The 21,765-nt window shown below is 41.2% G+C and overlaps 2 protein-coding genes across 2 annotated transcripts in view; one reads left to right on the top strand and one right to left on the bottom strand.

The window, feature by feature from the left end:
* Positions 1-17,660, bottom strand: part of mmp15b (matrix metallopeptidase 15b) — a 28,357-nt gene extending 10,697 nt beyond the window's left edge. Inside the window, exons 1-6 of the mRNA XM_017419640.3 lie at positions 16,810-17,660; positions 7,009-7,157; positions 6,619-6,741; positions 5,991-6,298; positions 2,573-2,734; positions 1,819-2,015 (exon numbers count right to left, since the gene is read on the bottom strand). Coding sequence (XP_017275129.1) covers positions 1,819-2,015; positions 2,573-2,734; positions 5,991-6,298; positions 6,619-6,741; positions 7,009-7,157; positions 16,810-16,926 — 1,056 coding nt within the window. The 5' untranslated portion in view covers positions 16,927-17,660. The remainder of the gene's footprint in view (positions 1-1,818; positions 2,016-2,572; positions 2,735-5,990; positions 6,299-6,618; positions 6,742-7,008; positions 7,158-16,809) is intronic.
* A 1,993-nt stretch (positions 17,661-19,653) lies between these two features.
* Positions 19,654-21,162, top strand: LOC112450618. Its single transcript, XM_025006692.2, has one exon. It carries the CDS (start codon positions 19,654-19,656, stop codon positions 21,115-21,117), a length of 1,464 nt encoding a protein of 487 aa, XP_024862460.1. The 3' UTR covers positions 21,118-21,162.
* The last annotated feature ends 603 nt before the right edge of the window (positions 21,163-21,765 follow it).

The raw sequence follows: 21,765 nt of genomic DNA, 5'->3' as shown, positions 1-21,765 counted from the left end.
AGAAAGCACATCAGTTTTAAAACTGGTTTCATAATGCCTTGCTTTGCTCCAGTTTTCATAGTTTTATAATCCAAAGTAAACATCTGCGTGTCAACGTTCGACAGCTCAGCTGTTAGATATCTCAGGCTTCAGTGAAAGATGACATTTCACAGTCAAAAGCAATATTTCTAAAAGTGAAACTAAGTTCATTAGTTTGCAAACATCTTCACTCTTGTGCGCTATTAATGCTGCACACCTCCAGCTCTGAAACACATCATTACTTAGGACCCTTTTACACAGGATAATGACTCTGCTACAAAAAATAATATAAAAAAAAACCCTGCAAAAATGTCTTTACATGGTCCTGGTGAGGTCTACCCATTAAATACGATAGGTCCATGGTGGTTTTCAACATGCACAAAACCTCAGTAGCAAAGCGGATCACAGGGAAGTGGAGTGGCTAAGAGTGGTCTTGGTTGACTTGTTTGTGAAGAGTTAGAAGTAGGACTGGCCATGCTGGCCCCATGCCTAGGCGATGAACATGATCAAGGTCATGGGAACAACCTAGCACAGATGTAGTACCTACAGTGGTAGGGCTGTGCTATCAAAGCATGATTTTCTGCTGTGTAGCTGCATCCTGATACGGCCTGAAACAGTCATGCCAGGTGAGCCTATAGAGGGTGATTAAAGCTCAGGATGGCAACTCAAAGACTTAGAAAATAGCAGGAAAAACCTACTTGGTGAGTACTAAGAGTGTAACAGCATCATGATTGCCTTCACACTGGAGGTTTTCAAATTCTGCCGCAACGCAGCAACACTTGAATCAGTTGTATAGGTCATGGAGAACAACCCTTCATCTTGTGTGAAGGGAGCCTTATCTTTGTTAGACTATCACCAAATAAGTCACTTACAAATGAAAACACAGGAAGAAAGGCAATTCTGATGGCTGCTCAAATGTCAGTCTACTAATATCAGGGACAATCCTGCTGACATTTTGCATCAGGCTGGTTGTGGCTCTGAGGTTAGAGCAGTTGTCCTCCAATGAGATAGTTGAAGGTTTGATTCCACCAGTATGTCACATGTCGAAGTGTTGAAGACACTGAACCCCTCATTACCTCCGACGTAGGCCCCACTGGTGTATGAATCTGATCTAAAGCACTGATTAGACCCTATAGATTGACTTATTCAGGTTAGCTTTGTAGCGTGCTGTGTGAATGTGTAAATGAGGGCACAGATTGTGTTGTAAAGCGCTTTGAGTGGTGTGGTTTTCTAGAAAGGTGCTTTATATGTACAGTCCATTTTTCACTGACCAGTAAATGATTACTGAAAACACATGACAGATGCCTTGAGACAAATAACCACAATACTGGATTGCATAACATCAAAAAACCCTGTTCTTGTAATAAATAATCAAACACAGCTCAGTGAAAACAACAGCAAAATGACCTGTTTAAATGTCAACTATTTTTCTGTAACCAGAATCTGTGCTAATCGCTCACTGCTGCCTAATGCCTTTTAAATGTTTTGTATGGGTCCAGAGGCTTTTAAAGACAAACACCTGAACACCACCCACCCTTTTAACAGTGCTCCATCTCATAAAGACCCTGTAGGTTTACAGTCCACAAGAACCTGATTGAAAACAGACTCCTTGGCAATGAACACACCCCCTTTTGTCTTAAGTAACTTGTCAAATGACTAATTCATCATTACAGCTGAGTGACTGATGCTTCAAACAAGGATTTCAAGTAAAATTAATCTTCAAGAAGGCAAACCTCTTTCATGTAAAGTTGTTCCTGAACATAAAAATGCCTCGGCTCTGTTGACCCTAAAAAGATTTACCTTGAAAACGAACATCTCTCCTCGCAGCATAGCGACAGTGTCAAAGTTGCCTTCACAGATATTGGGCCCATAGTGGTCCGGTCTGTCCGTGGTCCTGGGTCGGTCAGGGTGTCGAGGAGGTGGCTGGGGTGGTCTGGGCTCCGGGCGGCGGGGGGTCACTGTGGGCAGAGTGTGGGTGGGGCCGCTGTCGTGCTGACCTTCAGAAAGTAAATGGACATGTGACGCTGATGCTCTTCACCAACACAGACAACACTGATCTATTGATGAGCGTGAATTTTCTTTCATACAAATATTCAAGTTTCTCTCATTACATGTCTTCCAAATTTTGATCAGAATCAGGACAATAAACTACATTTCAGTCTATGAAATGCCATCATTTAAAATTTATTTTAAAACATATTACAAGTAATTAATGTTTGGAAAAATCATAGAATATTGCTTATCAGTCTTTTGGAGAATGCCATTCACTGATCACAATGTGATCAGTTACCATGAATGCTTCTAGTGGTTAGCATTGGAAAATGAATATGTTTCAAGAACAACAACCAGCAAACATTTGCAGATTAGAATTTGCTTCTTCTTGTGCTAACATCACCTCACTTCAGCATTGTTGGGCTTTCAGATGTTTGATGATGATGACTGAGGCTTTGAAAACATGGATATGCCTTTGTAATTGTTTAAAGACATTCCGATTCAGTCACATTTTAAGGATGACCAAAGACAACAACACAAACAAACTGAGTATCTTTAGTACCATAGATTTGTTGTATGCCTTGTCGGTCATCGTCAGGCAGCTGGAAGTTCTCAGTCTCCATCCACTGGTAGAAGGGGGCCATGATGGCCAGGGGGTTGCTGGAGTGCTCCAAACCCAGGGCGTGTCCCAGCTCGTGGATCGCCACCAAGAAGAGGTCATTACCTGGAAGAACAGAAAACGGGTTAGTAGATCACCTTAACCCCTAGCATGGGGACGTTTGATAGAAAATACATGACACTTTCCGCATTTTATAACACATCTTACACATTTACTGCAGAATGTTCTTAGACACCATAATGAAGTATTTCATTGTGACACACACATTAGTGAATAAAAATGGGTGTCTTTGTTGTATCTTCTGTATGATTTCAACAAAAACCCCACAGTGTGACATCAATCACACACAGGCATGCTAATGAGAGCTGATATGAATCTGCATACATTCCTGCCACTTGTAATCCATCAAAGCCCTGTTTCCCGTGGCAGCAGTGTCTTATTGGCTCAATAATAGCACGATTGTAACCAATAAATCCACTACATATCAGCACAAAATGAAATTAAAAAGCCATATTTTTTGCTTTTATACAAAATTAAAACTGCAGGATTACCTTTTCTAACATACTCCTGTACGTTCATATCTTCCGTGAAGCCAGCCCACAGCTGGGTATTTTCCCCTGTCAGTAAGGCTTTGTTGTTGCTCATACAGGGCCGTGGCCTGGATGAACTCTGAACTCTAGACCCATTCTGTCTGCCCCATAATAAGCTACACTGATTGGTCACATTTTTGCCAGTGACATCATGCATTAAGGAAACGAAAACTTGCTGATGTCACTGATGTGGATGCACTGGAGATGGAAATGCTCTGCATGCCTTTCGACACACATCTCCTTAGTTTTTCTTTGAAACACAAAAAGATGTGTTCCCACACACACACACACACAGAGTTTTTTTTACTTCCAGAGTCACATGAATGTCCTCATGGCATGCTGAGTTGCAGCTAACACTCAAGGAGAGAAAACAGCAGAAAAAAGATAGAGCTGAAGATGAATAAAGAGCGAGTGAGGAGATAAAGAGGCCTTTGTAGGGTAACTCTGACAACCATTCAGCTGGACAGAAAAAAAAAAGCAAAAGTAAATCTCAAAAGACTTTGTGCAGTTAGAAGTTCAGCCAATGCAGCTGTTGGTTTCTCTGACTCTCCGTTGCATTTTGTCTGTACTCTCTGTTTTGAAATCCCTGAAGGTTTCTTCTCTTGTTTGTCACGTTTTACACCTTATTCATCACTGAAAGGGACTCCCAAAGAAAAAAAAAACCAACAACAAAACAAACAGAGCGCCACCTTGACAACCAAAATACACTTTCCAAGACTGCTGTGTTTATTCCAGTGATTTGCCTGCTTCTTTTTCCCAGAAACTGAGGTGGTTATAAAATGAAGCATCTAAGTCCTAAAAAGATCAAACTTTTTCTGTTTTACTTTTCTCATCAGCAAATACCAAAACACTTCAACCAGAAGGTTGAGCTGTAATGTTTTTAAACCTTTAGTTAACAAACACAAATGCAAATACTATTTTGCTCTTACAGACTACTGCATATACTGTGTGTACAAATTTCAAACAAATCTTGAATTTGATGCTCTAAGTCTGAGCTCACATACAGTGGAAGTCAGTTTTACTTTGGATATGTTCTCTGCACTTTGAGGGATTTAAAAGAAAACCAGAAGTCCTACAGCAGTGAGAAACACTGGGGGGAAACTGACTCTTAGGCTACCTTCAACCCCAGATCTGTGATCTCAATGGGATTTGCCTGGTTAAATAAAGGTTATTAATATTAAATAATGATTACATCTAAAAACTGAATAAGAAGTGCAAAGTTTGTGGGAGTAAGAACAGTTTGTTTGCAGAGACTTTGATAAATTTAGACAGCTCAAAAGTTAATAAGACTATTATCACAATCCTAACACTTAAGCTGGGATTGTGTGAAAACTGTATATATTATCAAAATCTCAGTTCAGTCATGTTATTCCAACTTTCCATGACTTGTTTAAACTTAGAATGATGTTTCTGCTGTGAAGCATGTCTGCGATATAGAGCTCCAAACAGGGCTGAGTTTTCCCAACTTATTTTGCCAAATTCCATTGTTTTCACAGTATTTTTTACAATGCACTTCACCTCAACCAAAACTCATAGCATAATAATGATGAACAAGTCGCACATACTGATGCACATTTTGTTTGTGTTTTCTAAAGTTATTTTTTGGTAGAAATGAAAGATTAATGACCAAACACTAATATAAGTCTGGAACGTAAAACAAGTCCTTTTTGTATTTTCTTTTTAACAATAACAATCAACCAAATTCGGGTAAATTGTTGTAATTACTGCTGCAAAAATTAATAAAATATACACATGACCGCACAGCAAAACTGTCACAGAGATTTCCACGAGTCCTCTCAGCCAAAACAGACAACGCTCGAATTTTACAAACGTTAAGAGGCTACGTTTCATCAATATCAGCACTGGAAGGCTGCAAACATCTCATAATTAAAAGGAGACTCAGTCAGTCTCAAGAGCCGTTTGTAATTTGGTTGAACTTTGCTTTTAAGCCGTGTAAGTAGCGTAGCGCAACAAGAGCACCAATCTCCGGCTCTCCCTGAGTGGAACATTCTCCCACTTACTGTGGCATTCCATCATCCCTGTGATCTGCTCTGAAACACATCTCACACACACACACACATACACACACACACACAAGCACGCAATCGTTTGCTGTCTGTGTCTGCAATGCAAATGTCGATAACAGGACAGGAAAGCTCACTGTCATGAAAAAGGTCCTCTGATCAAGTGAGTTAATGGGTACACACAAAAACAAGCCTGACAAACTCTTAACTTCTGCACAGGATTAGTTTAATGCTCAACATCTGAGTAAAGATTTGCGGGAGCTAAGCACAAAAGCAAAGACAGATGAGGTAAGGTTTAGGCAACGATTTTAATTCCCCCAAAAGATCAGAAAGAGCCTCAGTGTATGTGTGTGTGTTCCTGGTGCAGCATACAGGTTAATGAATTAATACACAAGAGAACTGAAAAGAGAAGCGGATGGGATACAAACTGGGATGCCCACTAAGTGTCTGCTTTCACCTTTTTCAGTGGTAGGCATCACAGCAAATGATGGGGCTAACTGTACTGTGTCAACTACAGTTCAATGGAGCTCAAAGACACATGGGCAGCTGCTTCGAATCTATTATAGAGACTCGTCTTGCTCACAGAAAACCCCTCAAATCCTTCATTTTCACCTAACAGTTTCATAAATAACTGCATTATATCATTTAAATACAGTACTGAACAAAGAGCACCTGTGCTTTAACTCTTTGTCTTTGTTTGGTTTGACCCTAAAAGTCCTTAAAGCATACAATACTGATATTGTTTACCTTGTACATTGTGGTTCCCTATGGTCCACGGTTCTTCAGAGTCAAAATGCGTGTCCCCACCCATTCCAGGGCCAGGGAAGTAGGCGTGAGCTAGGAAGCCCCCCTCCCCATCAAAAGGAGAGCTGTCTCCATGAAAACCTGAGGCAAAAAAGATCATGATGTCGGGCTCCTTGCGGCGTCCATATTTGATTTCCTGGTAGGGGATTTCATCAAAGGTCAGTGGGGTGACGCTCTCCCAGACTTTAAAGGCCCGCCGGATAGCCTCATACGAGTTGTACTCTCCAATTTTAGGAGTGTAGTTCTGAATGCTGTAAGAACAAAATGAGGTGAAAGAGAGAAAAAATTACTGCAAAGGCCAAAAACCTATGACAGTCTGAAGTAACACATGGGGTGTTTATTTTTATGCTGTTTGAGGTATAGGTTAGAGGAAGGTGACTAAAAAAAATATAGTAAGTTGAGGCTTAGCTCAACATTTTCAGATTGTGTTGTTTCAGAAAAGAGACAACATTAAAGCTGATTTACGTCAAGCTTTAGTGACAGAAAGATTGTTTTAAAGTAGCCATCAACAAGAAAGTAAAGCACTTTTTGTTGCCTTTGAGTTGCACATTTCATTTTCTCTTTTTGTTACCTGTAAGTGAGATGGCTTTTGTTCCATTTATGTCCGGTGAGTGCGTAGCGCTTCCTCCTCACGTTGGTTTTGATCTGCCCTCCAAACTTGTCAGGCACGCCGCAGCGAGGTCTCTTCATGGCGCTGAAAGAAATCAGGAGCCGCATAGTGATGTGTGTTTGAAGGACGGAGCCCCAAGAGAGAAGATGGATGGGGAGTGTGGGGTTACAACCCCTTCAAAGTTTCTTTTTGAAGTCTGAGTGTTACCTGTAGTTTAATTTAACTTCATGCTGCTTGAACTGTTCTTAAGACAATAAAACCTGGGACAATGTGTGTTTTTTTTATTAGCAATGTTACTAAGAAAGCAGGGAAGGGAAGATAAAATACTCTATTAATTATTCTTCTGCTGACCTGATGGTCTGAGCATCCATCTGACCAGTGACCTCCAGACTGTAGAACCGCTGCATGTCACTGATGGCGTTGGACAGGATCTGAGCTGATCGCATGGTCGACATCTGCCGGTTTGCTTGGGGCAAGTAACCGTACATCCTCAGCCATGACTACAAACGCACACACAAAACACAGAAACATAAAGACTAAGGAAACAGGTAAGAGGTGCTTTAAGAGCATGTGGTTAGTCTGTGTTGATTACCACTGAGTGATTCTCAGCGTCAGCCTCTGTTACATAATGTCATGACAACGGTTTGTTCAGAAGCAGGCTTTCTGAGAACACTTTCACATCTGAATGAGCTTCCGTTTCATTTTTATTTTTTTGATTATAATAGAAAGTATGTGGAGAGGAGAGGCCTAATGCCCTTTGGCTCTGCTGTGGGAATATGGGAGCGGGCGGGCTTGTGGGGGGCTGGAGTTGGTGACAGACTGGAGAGAGAAACCGTGACATTTGACCCAATCCCAGATGACGCAAAGGCTATTCCACCTGTCATGTCGAAACCCAATACGGCAGGCGCATGCACTTACACACACTCTCATAGAAGAGCCCTAACGTATTGCGTACTCTGGGATACTAGATACTCCTGCATATGGAGACACACCCAGTGGAAGCAAAAAAAGGAAAAAAAAGACAGAGTGCTTGATATTTGTGTGCAATTCTGAAGTTCACACGCCTTTTTTCATGACACAAAAGAAAGCTTAATAAAGGTCTGTATTTGCCTTCACTCTCCTTTCAAGCAATGAAAGCACACACTTCCAGTCTCTCTTACTAAAAAGGACGTATAATAGATGCTCTAATCACGTGTTTGCTGCCCACCAAACTGTTGAGTGAAGGTGGACCCACCCCTATGAAGCATTCATTTGATTTATTTGACAGTCAAAACATCCCAAGAGTCCCAAGAAAACCCATTTAATTTTTTTTTTTCTTTTTCAGTTTACTTGGTCTTCATCAATGCCATGTCTCCATAGAAATTTAATATGACTCAGTCAATGAAAAAGCCCAAGGCCAAAGGTGTACTGCTGAGGGGAACTAATAATACCAATGCATTTACCGGCTATCAAATTAAAAAATATCCATCAAACCCAGCAACATCGGCACCAACCTGAGTCCATTACCATCACAGAAGAGCCTGCACGTGTGCTTCACTTGTCATTAGACCAGTCCTTACACTACAACTCTGATTGATTATCTTGACCAAATGCCTGATCGATCAACCACTGGCAATAACTGAGCTGAACCTGACAGGTTTTAATTATTATTCTGTTCTCTGTAACCAATTAAGACAGCAGCTGACCGTCACTGACCACTGAAGTTATTTGGGAAAAGGGAAAAACAGTGGTTTTTCACTTTTATTTTAGTAAAAACAGAATAGCATTCATATTGACAGCCAAAACTCACTCAAATCCAATCTCTAAAATTATGTGGAAAGCCTTCCAACAAGAATGGAAGCTGTTATAGCTGCAAAAGTGGGACAGACTCGATACAAACCCTGTTGGTGTGATGGTCCCATGTAGTCAGAATATTTAGCTTCATCCTGCATGCCTCACTGGCCCTTTTACAAGCAAATTGTTTCTGAAGTGTACAGTGACGGCTGAAATCCTGAGTAAAATTTTATACTAGATGTTTGTGATATAAGACTTTTATTACATCTCACACAGAACCAGTGATACATCGACTGCTTCTGATATATCACTCACCATTTCACACCATTTCATCTTCTCTGTTTTACTTTTGAGAGTGTGGTTATTTGTAACATTTGCGCTAATCTTGACGTTTGGGGTTTTGAGCAGTGATTTTTTTTAAAAAGTCATTTGAGAATGTCAGCGGGGAGCAGCGTGTCACGCTCTTTCAATACTGCTTCAGGCCATTGTGGCTGCTTTGCTTTCCCCGATCAATCACAAATGAAGTTTTCTTTTCTTTTTTCAGTATATTTTGTTCAACTCTTGAGGCCATCTCCCTGCCCAAGGTCCATGCCAGCTGTGAATGTCTGAACTTTCTCAGGGATGACTTTCACAGCTGCATGTAGAAGCAGGCCGACTGTTAGACCCTTGCCTTGAGCTTGCTCATTTCTCAAACCTCCGCTCATGCAGTACAGAGCAGGTAGTAAACACGGCAGGGACATGACAGACTGAAAACACCAAAGCACGCTGTGAGTCAACCACCTAACAAGATTTCTGACCTTTCTTCCTGAAGTTCAGGTGGATGTTTACGTCAGATGGGATCTAGAATAGGATGTATGTGAGCTATCTGTGACCTTAACCTTTGAATACCAAAATCACTCTTTCTTGAGTCTAAAGGGAAATTTAAGTGAAAGTCAAAGAAATTCCCTTGAGGAAGTCAAGTTTTATGACCCTCATAACAACAGGATGCATGAACAGCACATGTCTCCGGTGGCCATGTTTGTCACTGGTGCAGATTCAATGGAAAACAAAGTACTGTACAAAATGCTTAGTCGTGCTGAAGCTAAAACAAGAGCCACATTTTTTATCTGATGTTGTTTGTTTTTGTTTATATTTTTTTCTCCATTTACACATTCTTACAAAAATGCTAAACTATCCAAGTCATTCATTGTGAGAATGTTCACATCAAATAAATACAGAAATACAGAAAAAAGAGCAGGCTTAGTTTGACTAAAGATTTTCCAAAACAAATTGTAGCTTTTTTTTCTTCGATAGAGCTTACAGTTACGAACCGTTTTAGCAAACAGGATCAAAATGTACAAAGACAGACACGGAACAAATGGTAAAAACAGCTCCATTGTTGTTTGAGATGTTAGGGCACTTAGTGGTAGTGGGCATGTGCAAAAATACGTCTTTGTTTCTGAAATGCTCTCGATCTCCTGTCTTCACAGATACATGACAGACAGACTTTTCAAAAATCTGCACTCCAAGGGTTTTTAATAATACCAGGTTTTCTCACCAAAACCTTATTTTGTGTAAGTATATCCAAAGTAGTGTGGATGTTTTGTGTTACAAGAGCTGTAAAAAGAGATCTCAGGATCATTTCTTCCTGTCACAAGACCCTTAGTGCATCTTAAACTGTTCTTTGTTTCTTTCTGCTGTTCTAGCTCTTTGTGGGGAGTGTGTGTGTGTGTGTGTGCGCGTGCTAGAGCAGGAAGACATCTAGTGAGGGCTGAACTGGAAGTGACCCTGACCCACCTCTGGCTCAAGATAAGGAAGCCTAAAACATGCTGACACACCATTGACAAAAACCTGCATAGACATACTGAAACACATCTCTAATCCCTCTCCCTGTGTTTCACAAACACACAGAGACACAGCCAAGACAGGAAGAATAGGTGGTCAAGAAGGAAATAGAAAAAAAAAAGAAGTATTTTCAAAGACCATCTGTTTCAGGACGGAGCAGAAAAAAGGACAAGTGTATGCTGTAGGTTACAGAGGCAAGGGAGCTACAAAGGTTTGACTTTGTGACAACACTTTTTTTTATTTTTGTTAAATAAAAGCTCCACTGTTTGTAGCTTTGCCTTTTGGATACAGCCATAAATAATTGATAACATTAATATCAGAAGCAATGTCTGCAAAATGTGATGCACAAACTCAACAGCAGCTGTTAAATTAATAAAACCCCTAAAATTAGATTTTACATTTAGTTTAAACCTTGTGTCTGTTCACAGTAGTTCAGCAGGTTTTTTTTACCTACACCCTAACTCATGCTTCCTGCTAACTGCAACCTTGGAAATATTTTGGAAGAACAAGGTTTTTTTGTGTTCCTTATTTGTTAAACTGGTGTTTGTTTTCAAAGTTAATGCTGAGGTCTGTTTTCCTAAATGACCACCCAACATATTACACATTATCACAACATATTAGTATGAAACTGGAGTTTCATGTAACTAATTCTGGTCTATAACAATTTAATGGATTTTAATGAAATCCTCTCCAAAACTAGTGTGCTGTATTGAACTTTAAGTTTGTGTTTTTGAATTTTCTTTTTTTTTTGCTCAGTGTTTAGTGAACCACCTTATTTGTCTGCTGATATGGCCAGTAGATCTTTTTTGCCATCTCAAAGAGGTTTTGGTAGCACATTTTAACAGCTGTGGTTGATTTGAGTTGGCGTTAGAATTAAAGCACACCTTCTCCTACATTTTTGCTCATTCTCATATGTAATTTTGAAAAACTAAATTTTTTCTTAAGGGACCCCATTCTAAACTTACAAGCTGCATAGCTGCATTTACTATAGAGCAAAACTATGTCATTCAAGACCAAATAAAACCAAATTGCTTTAGTTATGAAGATTGCTGACAGTGTTTCTACTTGTATTTACGACAGGAAGTTGACACAACTTGGTATCTCAATCCAGGGAAAGAAATTTAAAGAAAACCATTCAATCTGATTAATTTATCCACTTCTTTACATAACTGTCTTGCTGCAGTAATAATACTTCATGGAAGAGCTATGGCTCTTCGTATCTTCAGACTTTTGAGTATTCATGATGTGCGTGCGCATCTGTGCACAGCTCAGCATCTGATGTTTCATCTACAATCTTGTCTGCCCCGTTCCTGCCAGTATCTACAACAAGCTGCTGTCAGGTACAAGGAGAGAGTTGCAGGGCTGTTAGAAAGATGTATGGAAGAATATGACCCCCCCTCCCCACCATCTGAAATAGTAAAGCACTTCAGCTGGGCCGCTCACCTTCCGTCATCAGTTGGGCTGAATACAAAACAACACGAGGACTTGAGTGTGTGTGTGCGTGCACGCTGGGCCTCGTCTATTAAATGGTCTTTCAAAGAGTCCTTGAGCTTACCTGCCAAAACCAGAGCCAGCAATATACAAGGAGTTGTAAAACTTGCCAGTGTGGGACTGTGTGCATTAATGTGCGTATGTGTGTGTGTGTGTGTGTGTGTGTCCACCACAAAGTCAGCCAAGACACTAACAGAGCTTTTATTTCGAGGCTTGGTCTGCTGCCATGTCTCAGCTATGAAAGTCCCGCTGAGATGACGGATCAGTAAATGGAGTTGTGAAAAAGAACGAGAGGCAGACAGAGGAAGAAAACAAATTCATTTGTCCAATTTAAAGATTTACCCCAAGTTCATGGGACGAAGTCTCGGTGATCAGAAATGCTGCCAATTGTGAATGCAAAAACGATTGTATTAAAATGAATAATTAGACACATCATTTATAAACCATTAACAAACTGATCCTGAAACTTCTGAAAGTTAAAATCCTCCAACTTCACAAAAGGCTACTTGTATTGTTGTTTGTGGTTTTTGGACAAGTAGGAATGAATGATATGGCCTCAACTCTTCCAATGTGTCAGGGAAATTTGTGATAATGATCATGATATCGCAAAAGAAAGAAAAGGAACATTTTATTTGTGATTGCAGCCTGCAGGTAGCAACACTTATTAAACAAATGAGGGGTATTTTATGACCCACTGTATGAATTCATTACTACAAAGGCTCTGAAACAGCGACTCTATAGGGCAATAGCAGTATAAGTCAAACGAAAGCACTAAAATATTCTATATAACCTTACTTTACTGTGTATGAAAGGATCAGTTTTGAGTGTCTGAAGTCACTGCTGACTCAGAAGCCTTGATAGAACACAACCATGTCACTTTGTTTGAGGTTGGCTAGGTAGGTGTGAAATGATCTTTTTCAGTAAGTAGTTTAGATTTGCAGAGTATCATTATGTCACAGCACCAGCTTAGGATGGAAATTTGCATACATTTTTAAGTGCTTCTCATATCCTACTAAGCTAATTAGCCACAATGATGTATCACCTGCATCTTCTGCATCTGTTCTTTCATTTTACAATATAATCAGGTGATCATGGGTACAGCTATCAATGATTGAACGGGAGACAAGGGAAATGTACATAATTTGAAACAGAGCTGCCAGTAAGGGATTGTTAACACTATGAACGCTCAGCTACGATAAGCTTTCTTGTACTATACTAAACACTTTTAGGGGTAGCTCAAAGCTGTATGCCGGGTCTGGAATAAGACACACCCAGAAGAGGTCATACTATGTCTCTTTTAATACATGGTGAGCAAAGGTTCCCATTCCCCTGCCTAATCCCATTGCTGCAGCAATATGAGCCTTTGGAGACATGGTGACAGCCAACCATATTACAGTAGTGGGGGTGTGGCTGGAATGTGAGGAGAGGCCGTGTTGCAGATTACATGGATACAAAGAGAACACAGACTGACCAAGTTGTCCTGTGCAGCATTAAGTCACTAATTGCCCCATTCTTCACTACATCTATTCTGCTTTTGTTACAGACTTTGCACTTTCACTCTATCCAGTCAGCCTCATTTATCACTTCCGTGTTTCTATCTCCGTGCTATCTCGTCCCATTCCTCTCACAGCTCTTCCCTTTTCAGACAAAGGGGTCTATTGTGTTTCCTCAGATACTCCGGACTCCCAGGCCCAGCGCGCCCATGTACGCCATGAGCACTCTGGTTAGAGAACAGCTGTCACATTCAGTCGTCACATGCTGCACAGCTGACGTTGACTACTACCGTCCCCCGTCATTTTTTTTTTTTTTTTTAGCGCTACATCCTTTCACCGATTAGGTTATTGCATCTCTTCCTGCTATTTTCTCTGACTTTTCCCTTCTTTAACGGAGAGATCTGAGATTCTGGTCAGACACGCTCAAATAGTCCTTCTCTGTTCCCTCCATTCTTTAAAACTCCCACGTCATCCTTTTTGTCCAGACAGAGTAGGAGTTGAGATTTCAGACCAGAAAGTGTACTAAGGAACGACAAGATCTCCAGACCACATATTTCACTTTGTGAATACAGTGTATAGTGAGTTTTTGTTGTAGCTGTAACACAGTGGACCACTTTTCTGTTTCTTTACCTGTTAGTTTAATTTTAAATGATGTTCTAATTGTTCCAGAAAAAACTAATTTCTCCTACTGGATGAGAAATATTGAACATAAGCTTCAGCATCTTTTTTTTATCACGACTGAAACTAATTGTTCTCTAATCTACCACTGCCACAAACAGCTTTTTGTTAGCCTAAAATGTTTAAAGTTTGTTTTATTTAACTCTTTTACCATTAGGAGTAAGGAGAAAACAACAAGCCGAAGATCAGGGAGAGGCCTGTGACAACGTTACAGGTGTAGCCATTGTTTCACTGCAGCTCTGTCAAATATTCAACACTTATTTAATGATGTTTAGGTGCTGCTTGAATGGGGAAAGTTGTAATGTTTGGCTACATGACAAAGAGAAGCAAAAGATGCCAATGCAGGCAACAAACCTCTAGTGCATCAATAAAAAAACCTGACAAAATTAGCATATTTGATCTCGTTGTCATGTTCCCGTCGCTGCCAACAGGAGCAAGGGGCAATAAATACCAGAAACGACAGAGTACTTTAACCAGGTAGTGGATGTATCTGTCCTCAGTGGAAACAAGATCACATTTAAGGGTCTTTAGCTGCTTTTTGGATCACAGGAGACCAGCTCACAGTCCTTATGAGTTCACCTTTTTATTTTCTTTTTGAACAGGCAGTACTGTTGCCATCCATGGTCCTTATAACTACATTTATGTCTTTTTTTAGCTCCTGCTTCAGAGTAGGGACTTTCTTGGTTCATTAGGGACTCGTGAGCGATGCAAGGGAATGTGATTGTTCCTTATGCACATACGTTGACTGGCCAAACAATCTGAACACCGAACTATTACAACTGCATGTGTTTTGCTAAAGTAGAGGCTACTTAACTTTTGCTGTTGTCTTCTATGACGTGCACTTCTTTGAACGTGTGCAGCGCAAAGCCGACTGATCTGTCATATAACTCCTTCTGAATGTTTTCAGAGCTTTCAAACTATGTTATCAAAATTTAACCAAAGACCCACAACACACAGCTCCAACTACAGAATCCTCAACTGTTATTGATGATAATAGAAAGAAAGAAAAAAAAACACAGAAGTGAACTTTATTTAAGATGTTCAAAGGAACATTTTACTTATATTATGCCCATATTATAAAGCATTCTGAATAGTACATGGACAGCCTGGCTTAACCCTCCTAAAGCTCTCAAAAGAGAGAGAGAGATAGAGAGAGAGGTAGAGAAGCCCTTGTAACTTTGGGTCAATTTGACCCAAAAGGCATGGGAGGGTTAAAGCAGACAACTTGTTATCACCTCAGCTGACACACACAGTTGAACATTTAGTCACAAGTATTTGGAAATTTCCCATCTGTCCACACACTGCGAAAGCCTTTGTCTCCTGTCTCAGGAAAACCCATTAACACACACCGCTGTGTTGACAGCCAAACAGAATATGTTGTAACCTCGACTGACAGCCTGATCCCCGGGTCACTGAGTGTGTCATGCACACTCATCTCTAATGACCTGGATGTCTCTACGTCCGTCAGTCCGTCTGTGAAACAGCAAGCACAATCTCCACCACTAATCACCTTCTTTTAGGTATGCTGTCAGCTATTATCTGTTGGTTTTGTGTGTCTCAAAACAAACAAGTGGGATGGATAACTGTTGGTCCAACAATGCAGTAGGTGCCAGTTCAAGTCCCAGCATGATGCTTTACCATCTAACAAAAACATCCAAATAAACCCGTAGGTGGCTCAGATTTAGAAGACACTGTCTAAGAGTAAATACATGGTTGGAGATATAGGCTAAAACTGTTAGGCTCCTTCACACTGACTGATGATTCCTTCCAAATTTACCGTGATCCAGTCCCGTTCTAAAAGGGCTGTGTAGGTTGTGGAGGGCGTAGTGGGGCTGTCATCCAGACAGCCGGCTTCCAACAGATCAGTACCTTAACTAAAATGGACTTTCATTAAAAGCCATGAAAAGAGATGCAATCCTGTAATAGGAAAATGTAGCGACAAGAAACTCTTACCATGCTTATTTGACACTGCTGTGTGTAAACCTTCCCAGTCAACAAACTTTAAATAGAACGAAAAGATGCCTCAAGTTACTGTAATTTACACAACATCCAATTAAGTTACAAAGCTTGGTGGATGACTTTTACCGGGCTGTTACCTTTGACAGTTTTACATCACTTCCCCTTTACAGCTTTAAAGAAAGCCCATGTCTAAGATAAGAGATAGTTAAAGTGCTTACCAGAAGAGTAACACATAAACTAACAGTGTTGTGTTGCAACAGTAACTCTTCTGAATCTGATCTTGAGCGTTCCTGCTGTTGCATATGCTGTTTTCTGTGCATTGCACCTTGAGGTGATTGTTTTTTCTTTTTGTTGTTGTTGTTTCTTTTTTCGAGAACAGTGCAAATACAGTGAAGGTTAGTGATTTAAGCCGATTCCTTGTGGTTCACAAAGATGGGGTCAGGACACCTTTGTGAGACATGACAAGTGGGGGTTCATGATTGTAGATAATACTGTTTTTGCCATTATTGTTGCAGGAGATATAAACAACAGTAGTCAAACTGAGTTATTAAAAAGCTAAATAATAATTCTGTATGTCAATGTTTATTTAGCTTACCTGTAATATTTTTTATACATCAGGAAGCAATAGTTGGGGTTCCAGAACTTTTATTTTTTTGCTTTGGATCCACAAAATAAAAGCTTCAAAGATTTGTCAGCTGGGCTATTTAGCTGAAATATTCTAATCTTGCTATTAAGAGCCTTTAGGAACATTATTGTTATGTCTTTGTAAAAGTTGAGGCTAAATATTGATTTTAGTAACGTTTTTATTTTTTTAAGTCTTTTCAAGACCCCACATTTGGTGTTTCATGACCCCAAGTAGTGTCCGGACCCGAACTTTGGGAACCGCTGCTTTAAAGTGAGGGGTTTGAATGGAGGTGCCAGAGTGTGACTTTACCTCGGCGTTAAAGCCGCTCTCGTGTTCCGCTCCGCGTGCCCACACCGCGAACAGCCACAGCGCGAACAGGGTCCGTCTCCAAAGCATCCAGATGTCTCGTGAGGTGGAGGCCATCATGATGGGTTTCCAGGTGTGTGTGTGTGTGTGTGTTGGGGGAGTTCTTTGTGGTTAGGTCCAACCCGGTGACGCTTGTCTTCCAAGTTTACGCAGCATACGCCCCGCTTCCAGGCTTTTACTCTTTGCGGCGGAGTTGAACCTGCTGGAGGAGCTCCATCACGCCTTCACGGATGCATTTCAGCGACCCTCCTCTTCCCTCTGTTATCAGGAGTTTCCCGCGGGAGCGCGCCTCATTTCATTCGCACCCGAGCCTAATCGCCACGACCTGGCACGCGCACGTCTCCCGAAACAAGCGCGACTCAAACGTGCCCCGCAACTTTCAACCCTCAGCAAAACCGGGGCTCTTCTCTTCTGTTGCAGAAATGCGCAAACAAATCACTTACTGGCAACATGCCCAAACCCGCTCAGGTAGCATTACTGTCCGAGAAGTCCGCGGCTGGAGCGGCCAGAACAAAGTTCCGACAGGGGGTCCAAAGTTCGCAGCAGCTGACCCACTCATTCAGCACCGAGTAAACAAGCTTCAAGCGAACAAACCTGTTGGGGAGTTTCGCTAATTCTCTTTTAAAGCGTATATATATTATATTATTTAATTTGTTTGCTGTCCCTGTGTTATTTTATAGAGGTCCTCCTGAAAGCCGGTACCAAAGTAAGTCCTCGGACGCGGTCGGTTCCGTCACCCCACCGCTGCAGGTCGGACAGCGCAGCGCTGCTCGAAGGTGTTTCAGGACCTGCTGCGCGTCTCCCAGCGTCAAGTTAATGACGTCTTCCTTTTCAAGACTTTCAAAATAAGAGCTCTGACTGAAAGAATACGGAAAGCTGATTTTAAGTCGTCAAAACATTTCTTTCGCAGTTATTACCTCATAACAGCACTGATTCGTTTATAATTTTTAAAGCCATATTTTTAATTGAATGTAATATATATTTAACCTTGGGCAGCAAGGAGACCTTCTCACTCTCGTTGAAATTAATGTGAACTACTTTTTTATTTTTATTTTGAAGGTCGGCAATTTCCGGTATTGGCATGTGGTTCAAACACCGTATGGATCATGGGTCAAACCAAGCCAGGGTCAGGAAGGTGGGAGAGGAGAAAGAGCCGGAAGTGACCGCCCAGTCCCCCCACCGTGGTTCCACCACAGAACTCATATCTTCCACACACACACACAGTTTAAATAAAGACTGATAAGCTGGGCTGCTCATTAACTAGTTTGGGACTGTTGTCAAGTCAACTGGTCTTTATTTATTCAAACATAAGAGCCATCAGATTGTACGTCAAGATGTTTACCTTGTTTGTAACCAGCTAAAAGTAGCTGTTTGGTATTAAAGAAATGAGCTCTGCAGGGTGTTAGAAGTCTGTATGAGCAGGACACACCTGTCAGGTGAGGGTGTGCAGGAAAGTGAAAAGTTCCTTTAATTATATGCTTCCTACTTGCAGAGAAAAAAATTAAATTGGTTCAAAGTGAAAGTAAACAGGTTCTCATGGGTTTGGGGTTTACCAACATTTGCATTCAAGAGGATTTGCTTTCAAGTGAACTATTTTGCATTTTACTTTCTTCAGACAGAGATGGAGAGGTTGTGTAATTTATATCTGACTCTGCTAAACTGGATAGTAAGAACTTTTTTTTCCCAGTGAACTACTTGCTTGTTTTTTTTATTCTGTGCCTCCCCTGAAGCAGCCAAACAATAAGCCACCAGCTTTAAAACTTCAACTTCCCTTCAAATTGTGACCAAAGCGGCAACTTTCCACTCCAATACAATTTGATTATTTCCTTTAACATGCAACATGCAAGTTCATCGTCTTTGCAATGAGCATAGCTTGGTCCGTGTGAGTCATTCTTCCGTCATTCACCTTTCATTCTCCAGGTGTGCCGTCTTTTACTGTTTGTCAGCATCCAACCCCAGAGGCTACAACCATTCAACTCTTGTCCTTGCAATAAAAATGATTTCATCATTTATGACATGAGCCGACCAAACACATGGAAACCCCCAGTTAGTAGTCCTCACCCTGGCAAACTGTTTTAATAGCTGTTAGTTTTATATAAGCACCAGTTGTTATACTATGATAAAATGTGTCTCCCAACAAAAAAACAAACATTTTCATTTGTAATGCAATGATAACCAGTAGCACTGCAAGTGTTTTCAATGTGAAATGCAAATTTGTGCACATTACCAAGAGATTCACAAATAAAATAAAACTAAAATAAAACTCACAGCTGCTGTCACTGATTTCCCCAAGGTTCTGTTTTGCTGTTTTATTTTTGCTCACTATTTATTGTATTTAAAGAGGTTTATTGTCTGATAGAACCGGATTTAACTAGTGTTGTAATGTGCCACTGCCCTCTGCTGCTGGGAGCAGTGATACGGTATGATGAACCCAGTCCTGTGCAGTCCTCTTTGCCAACTTGTTTCAAACAGGACTGTAATTAACACTAGGACTCCCAGCATTTTCAAATTACTCCTTCTTCTACCAGAAACTGTCAAATGACAATTTGAGTAATTTGCATCCCATTAGGCATGCCCCCCTGCCCCAGGCAAATGCTAAACTGAGTTCTTTGTTTGTGCTCAACTAGCAAACATCCCCCACCTTCAGCAATGCTAATGGACCAGGAGTTGTAATCTCAAATTCCATCAAAAGCCACATCAACAGTCCTTCTTCACTTACTGTTGACTGAGCAGCGAAGATGGCAAAGTTTTACAGCACACAGCAAGTTTTGGAGATGATTATTAACCATGTCAACCCCTACAGAGACGGCAAAAGATGGCACAGTGTGGCGTGAAGAACAGATCGGAAGACCTCTGAATCACAGTCCTATCGAATGCCATCCCACGGATGGAGAGCCAACATCTTTGGCCAGAAGAAAAGTGTCCAGTCGCTTACAGAGTTTCCTCTGTTTCCTCTCTATGGAAATGCTTCGGACCATACAGGACTGGACTGTCAAGCATGCACGCCACACACTGGATGGAAACTGGTTCATGGCCGTCCCTGAACTAAAGGCATTCATTGCCATCCTCATCCTGCGAGGGATTGTCCGCCTTCCAGCGGTGCATGACACATGGTCTGCAACATTGGGAGTGCCCTTCATCAGCAACATTATGGCTCGAAACCGCTTCCAGGACATCATGCGGCACCTACGCTTCGATGACAAGGACACACGTGGTGAACGAGTTGCAAATGACCGGTTTGCTGCAGTCTCTGGTATTTGGAAGGCTTTCGTTGGCAACTGCATCAATTTGTACAACCCAGGAAGGCACATCACTATAGATGAGCAACTATTTCCAACTAAGACCCGTTGCTGTTTCCTGCAGTACATTGCTACAAAACCTGACAAGTTTGGCATAAAGTTCTGGGTGGCATGTGACCTGAAATCCAAGTACGTATGCAACATCATCCCGTATCTTGGCAAAGACCCCAGTCGTCCCACCGGGGGAAAACTATCTGAAAATGTGGTGATGAAGCTTATGGAACCATTTATGGACAAAGGAAGAACTGTTACCACCGACAACTTTTTCACCTCATTGTCGCTAGCAAAACGACTGCTCTGCCGGAAGACCACCCTCCTTGGCACAATGAACAAGATTCGCCGTGAGCTTCCAGAGTCTGCCAAAAAGACTTTGGACCGTGAGGAATTCAGTACAAAGGTGTTTTCAACCTCTGGTGCCACACTGACTGTTTATGCGCCCAAACGGAGAAAGACTGTCTGCATCCTGAGTAGCATGCACAGTGTGGTGGAGACTGGGGACACCCGAAAAAAAAAGCCTAACACGGTCACCGACTACAACAGCGTAAAATGTGGTGTAGATGTCATGGACCAGATGGTGCGAAAGTACACTGTGCGTTCAGGAACACGGCGCTGGCCAGTCGCTGTGTTCTACAATATGATTGACATTGCAGCGTTGAATGCATATGTGCTTTTTCAGGCATGCACTGGGTTCAAAGAAAGACGAACGGACTTCTTAGTGAAGCTTGCAAGAGAGCTTGCACAGTCTCATATGGCAGCCAAGGAGGCGTGTAAGGAAAACCTTCCGCCGCAACCACCCACACCTGACACAGGGAAAAGGGTATCGTGCCAGGTTAAGTGTTGCTGCAAGAGTAACCGTGCCACTCAGCGTTGTGTTTCTTGTAACAGATTCACATGTGGCAAATGTAGAAAGGAGATGTTGTGGCAGTGCCAGGTGTGTTCTGACATTTTGTAAGTGTGATTAGTCTCTTCACTGGAAGAAATGTCTGTCTAACCAAGACTTTTTATCTTATTTCCAGACAAAATGGCTTTAGTCTTGTTTTAAGTAAAATCGGAAAACAAGGCTAATTAGTCTTACATTCTGCTCTCATTTTACTTCAAACAAGCCAAAAAATCAATTTTCTCTGGATATAAGGTAAAAAAAAAATCTTCATTAGACAGGCATTTTTCCAATGTTGGGTTGTTATCATATTATTGTATGCTTTTTTTTTTGTCTTTTATTACTTGCTTGTACATAGTTCATATTTCTGCATAGGTTACATTTCTATTTACAAATGATTTTGTTATCATATTGTTGCATGCTTATTTTCTTTTGTCTTTTATTTAAAAATTACTGCTGTAAGTTCAAATAAAGTATTTGTGTCAGCTTCACATTATTTCAGTGTTATTCTTTGTAATAATCTTCGTCGTCGCCTAGGTCGATGAGGAGGCGGAGACAGGCGCCTTCAGATAAAAGTGATCTGACTTCCTGTCTGTGACCTGACTTCCTGTCTGTGACCTGACTTCCTGTCTGTGACCTGACTTCCTGTCTGTGACCTAACTTCCCATCTGTGACCTGACTTCCTGTCTGTGACCTGACTTCCTGTCTGTGACCTGACTTCCT

The sequence above is a fragment of the Kryptolebias marmoratus genome, linkage group LG15 (genome assembly GCF_001649575.2).
Source record: "Kryptolebias marmoratus isolate JLee-2015 linkage group LG15, ASM164957v2, whole genome shotgun sequence".
NCBI classification, from domain to species: domain Eukaryota; kingdom Metazoa; phylum Chordata; class Actinopteri; order Cyprinodontiformes; family Rivulidae; genus Kryptolebias; species Kryptolebias marmoratus.
This window is presented reverse-complemented; position numbering and strand designations above follow the sequence as displayed.

Bases quoted from the DNA above. Each gene is read 5' to 3' on its own strand.
- LOC112450618 (XM_025006692.2), top strand. From the start codon at position 19,654: ATGTCAACCCCTACAGAGACGGCAAAAGATGGCACAGTGTGGCGTGAA.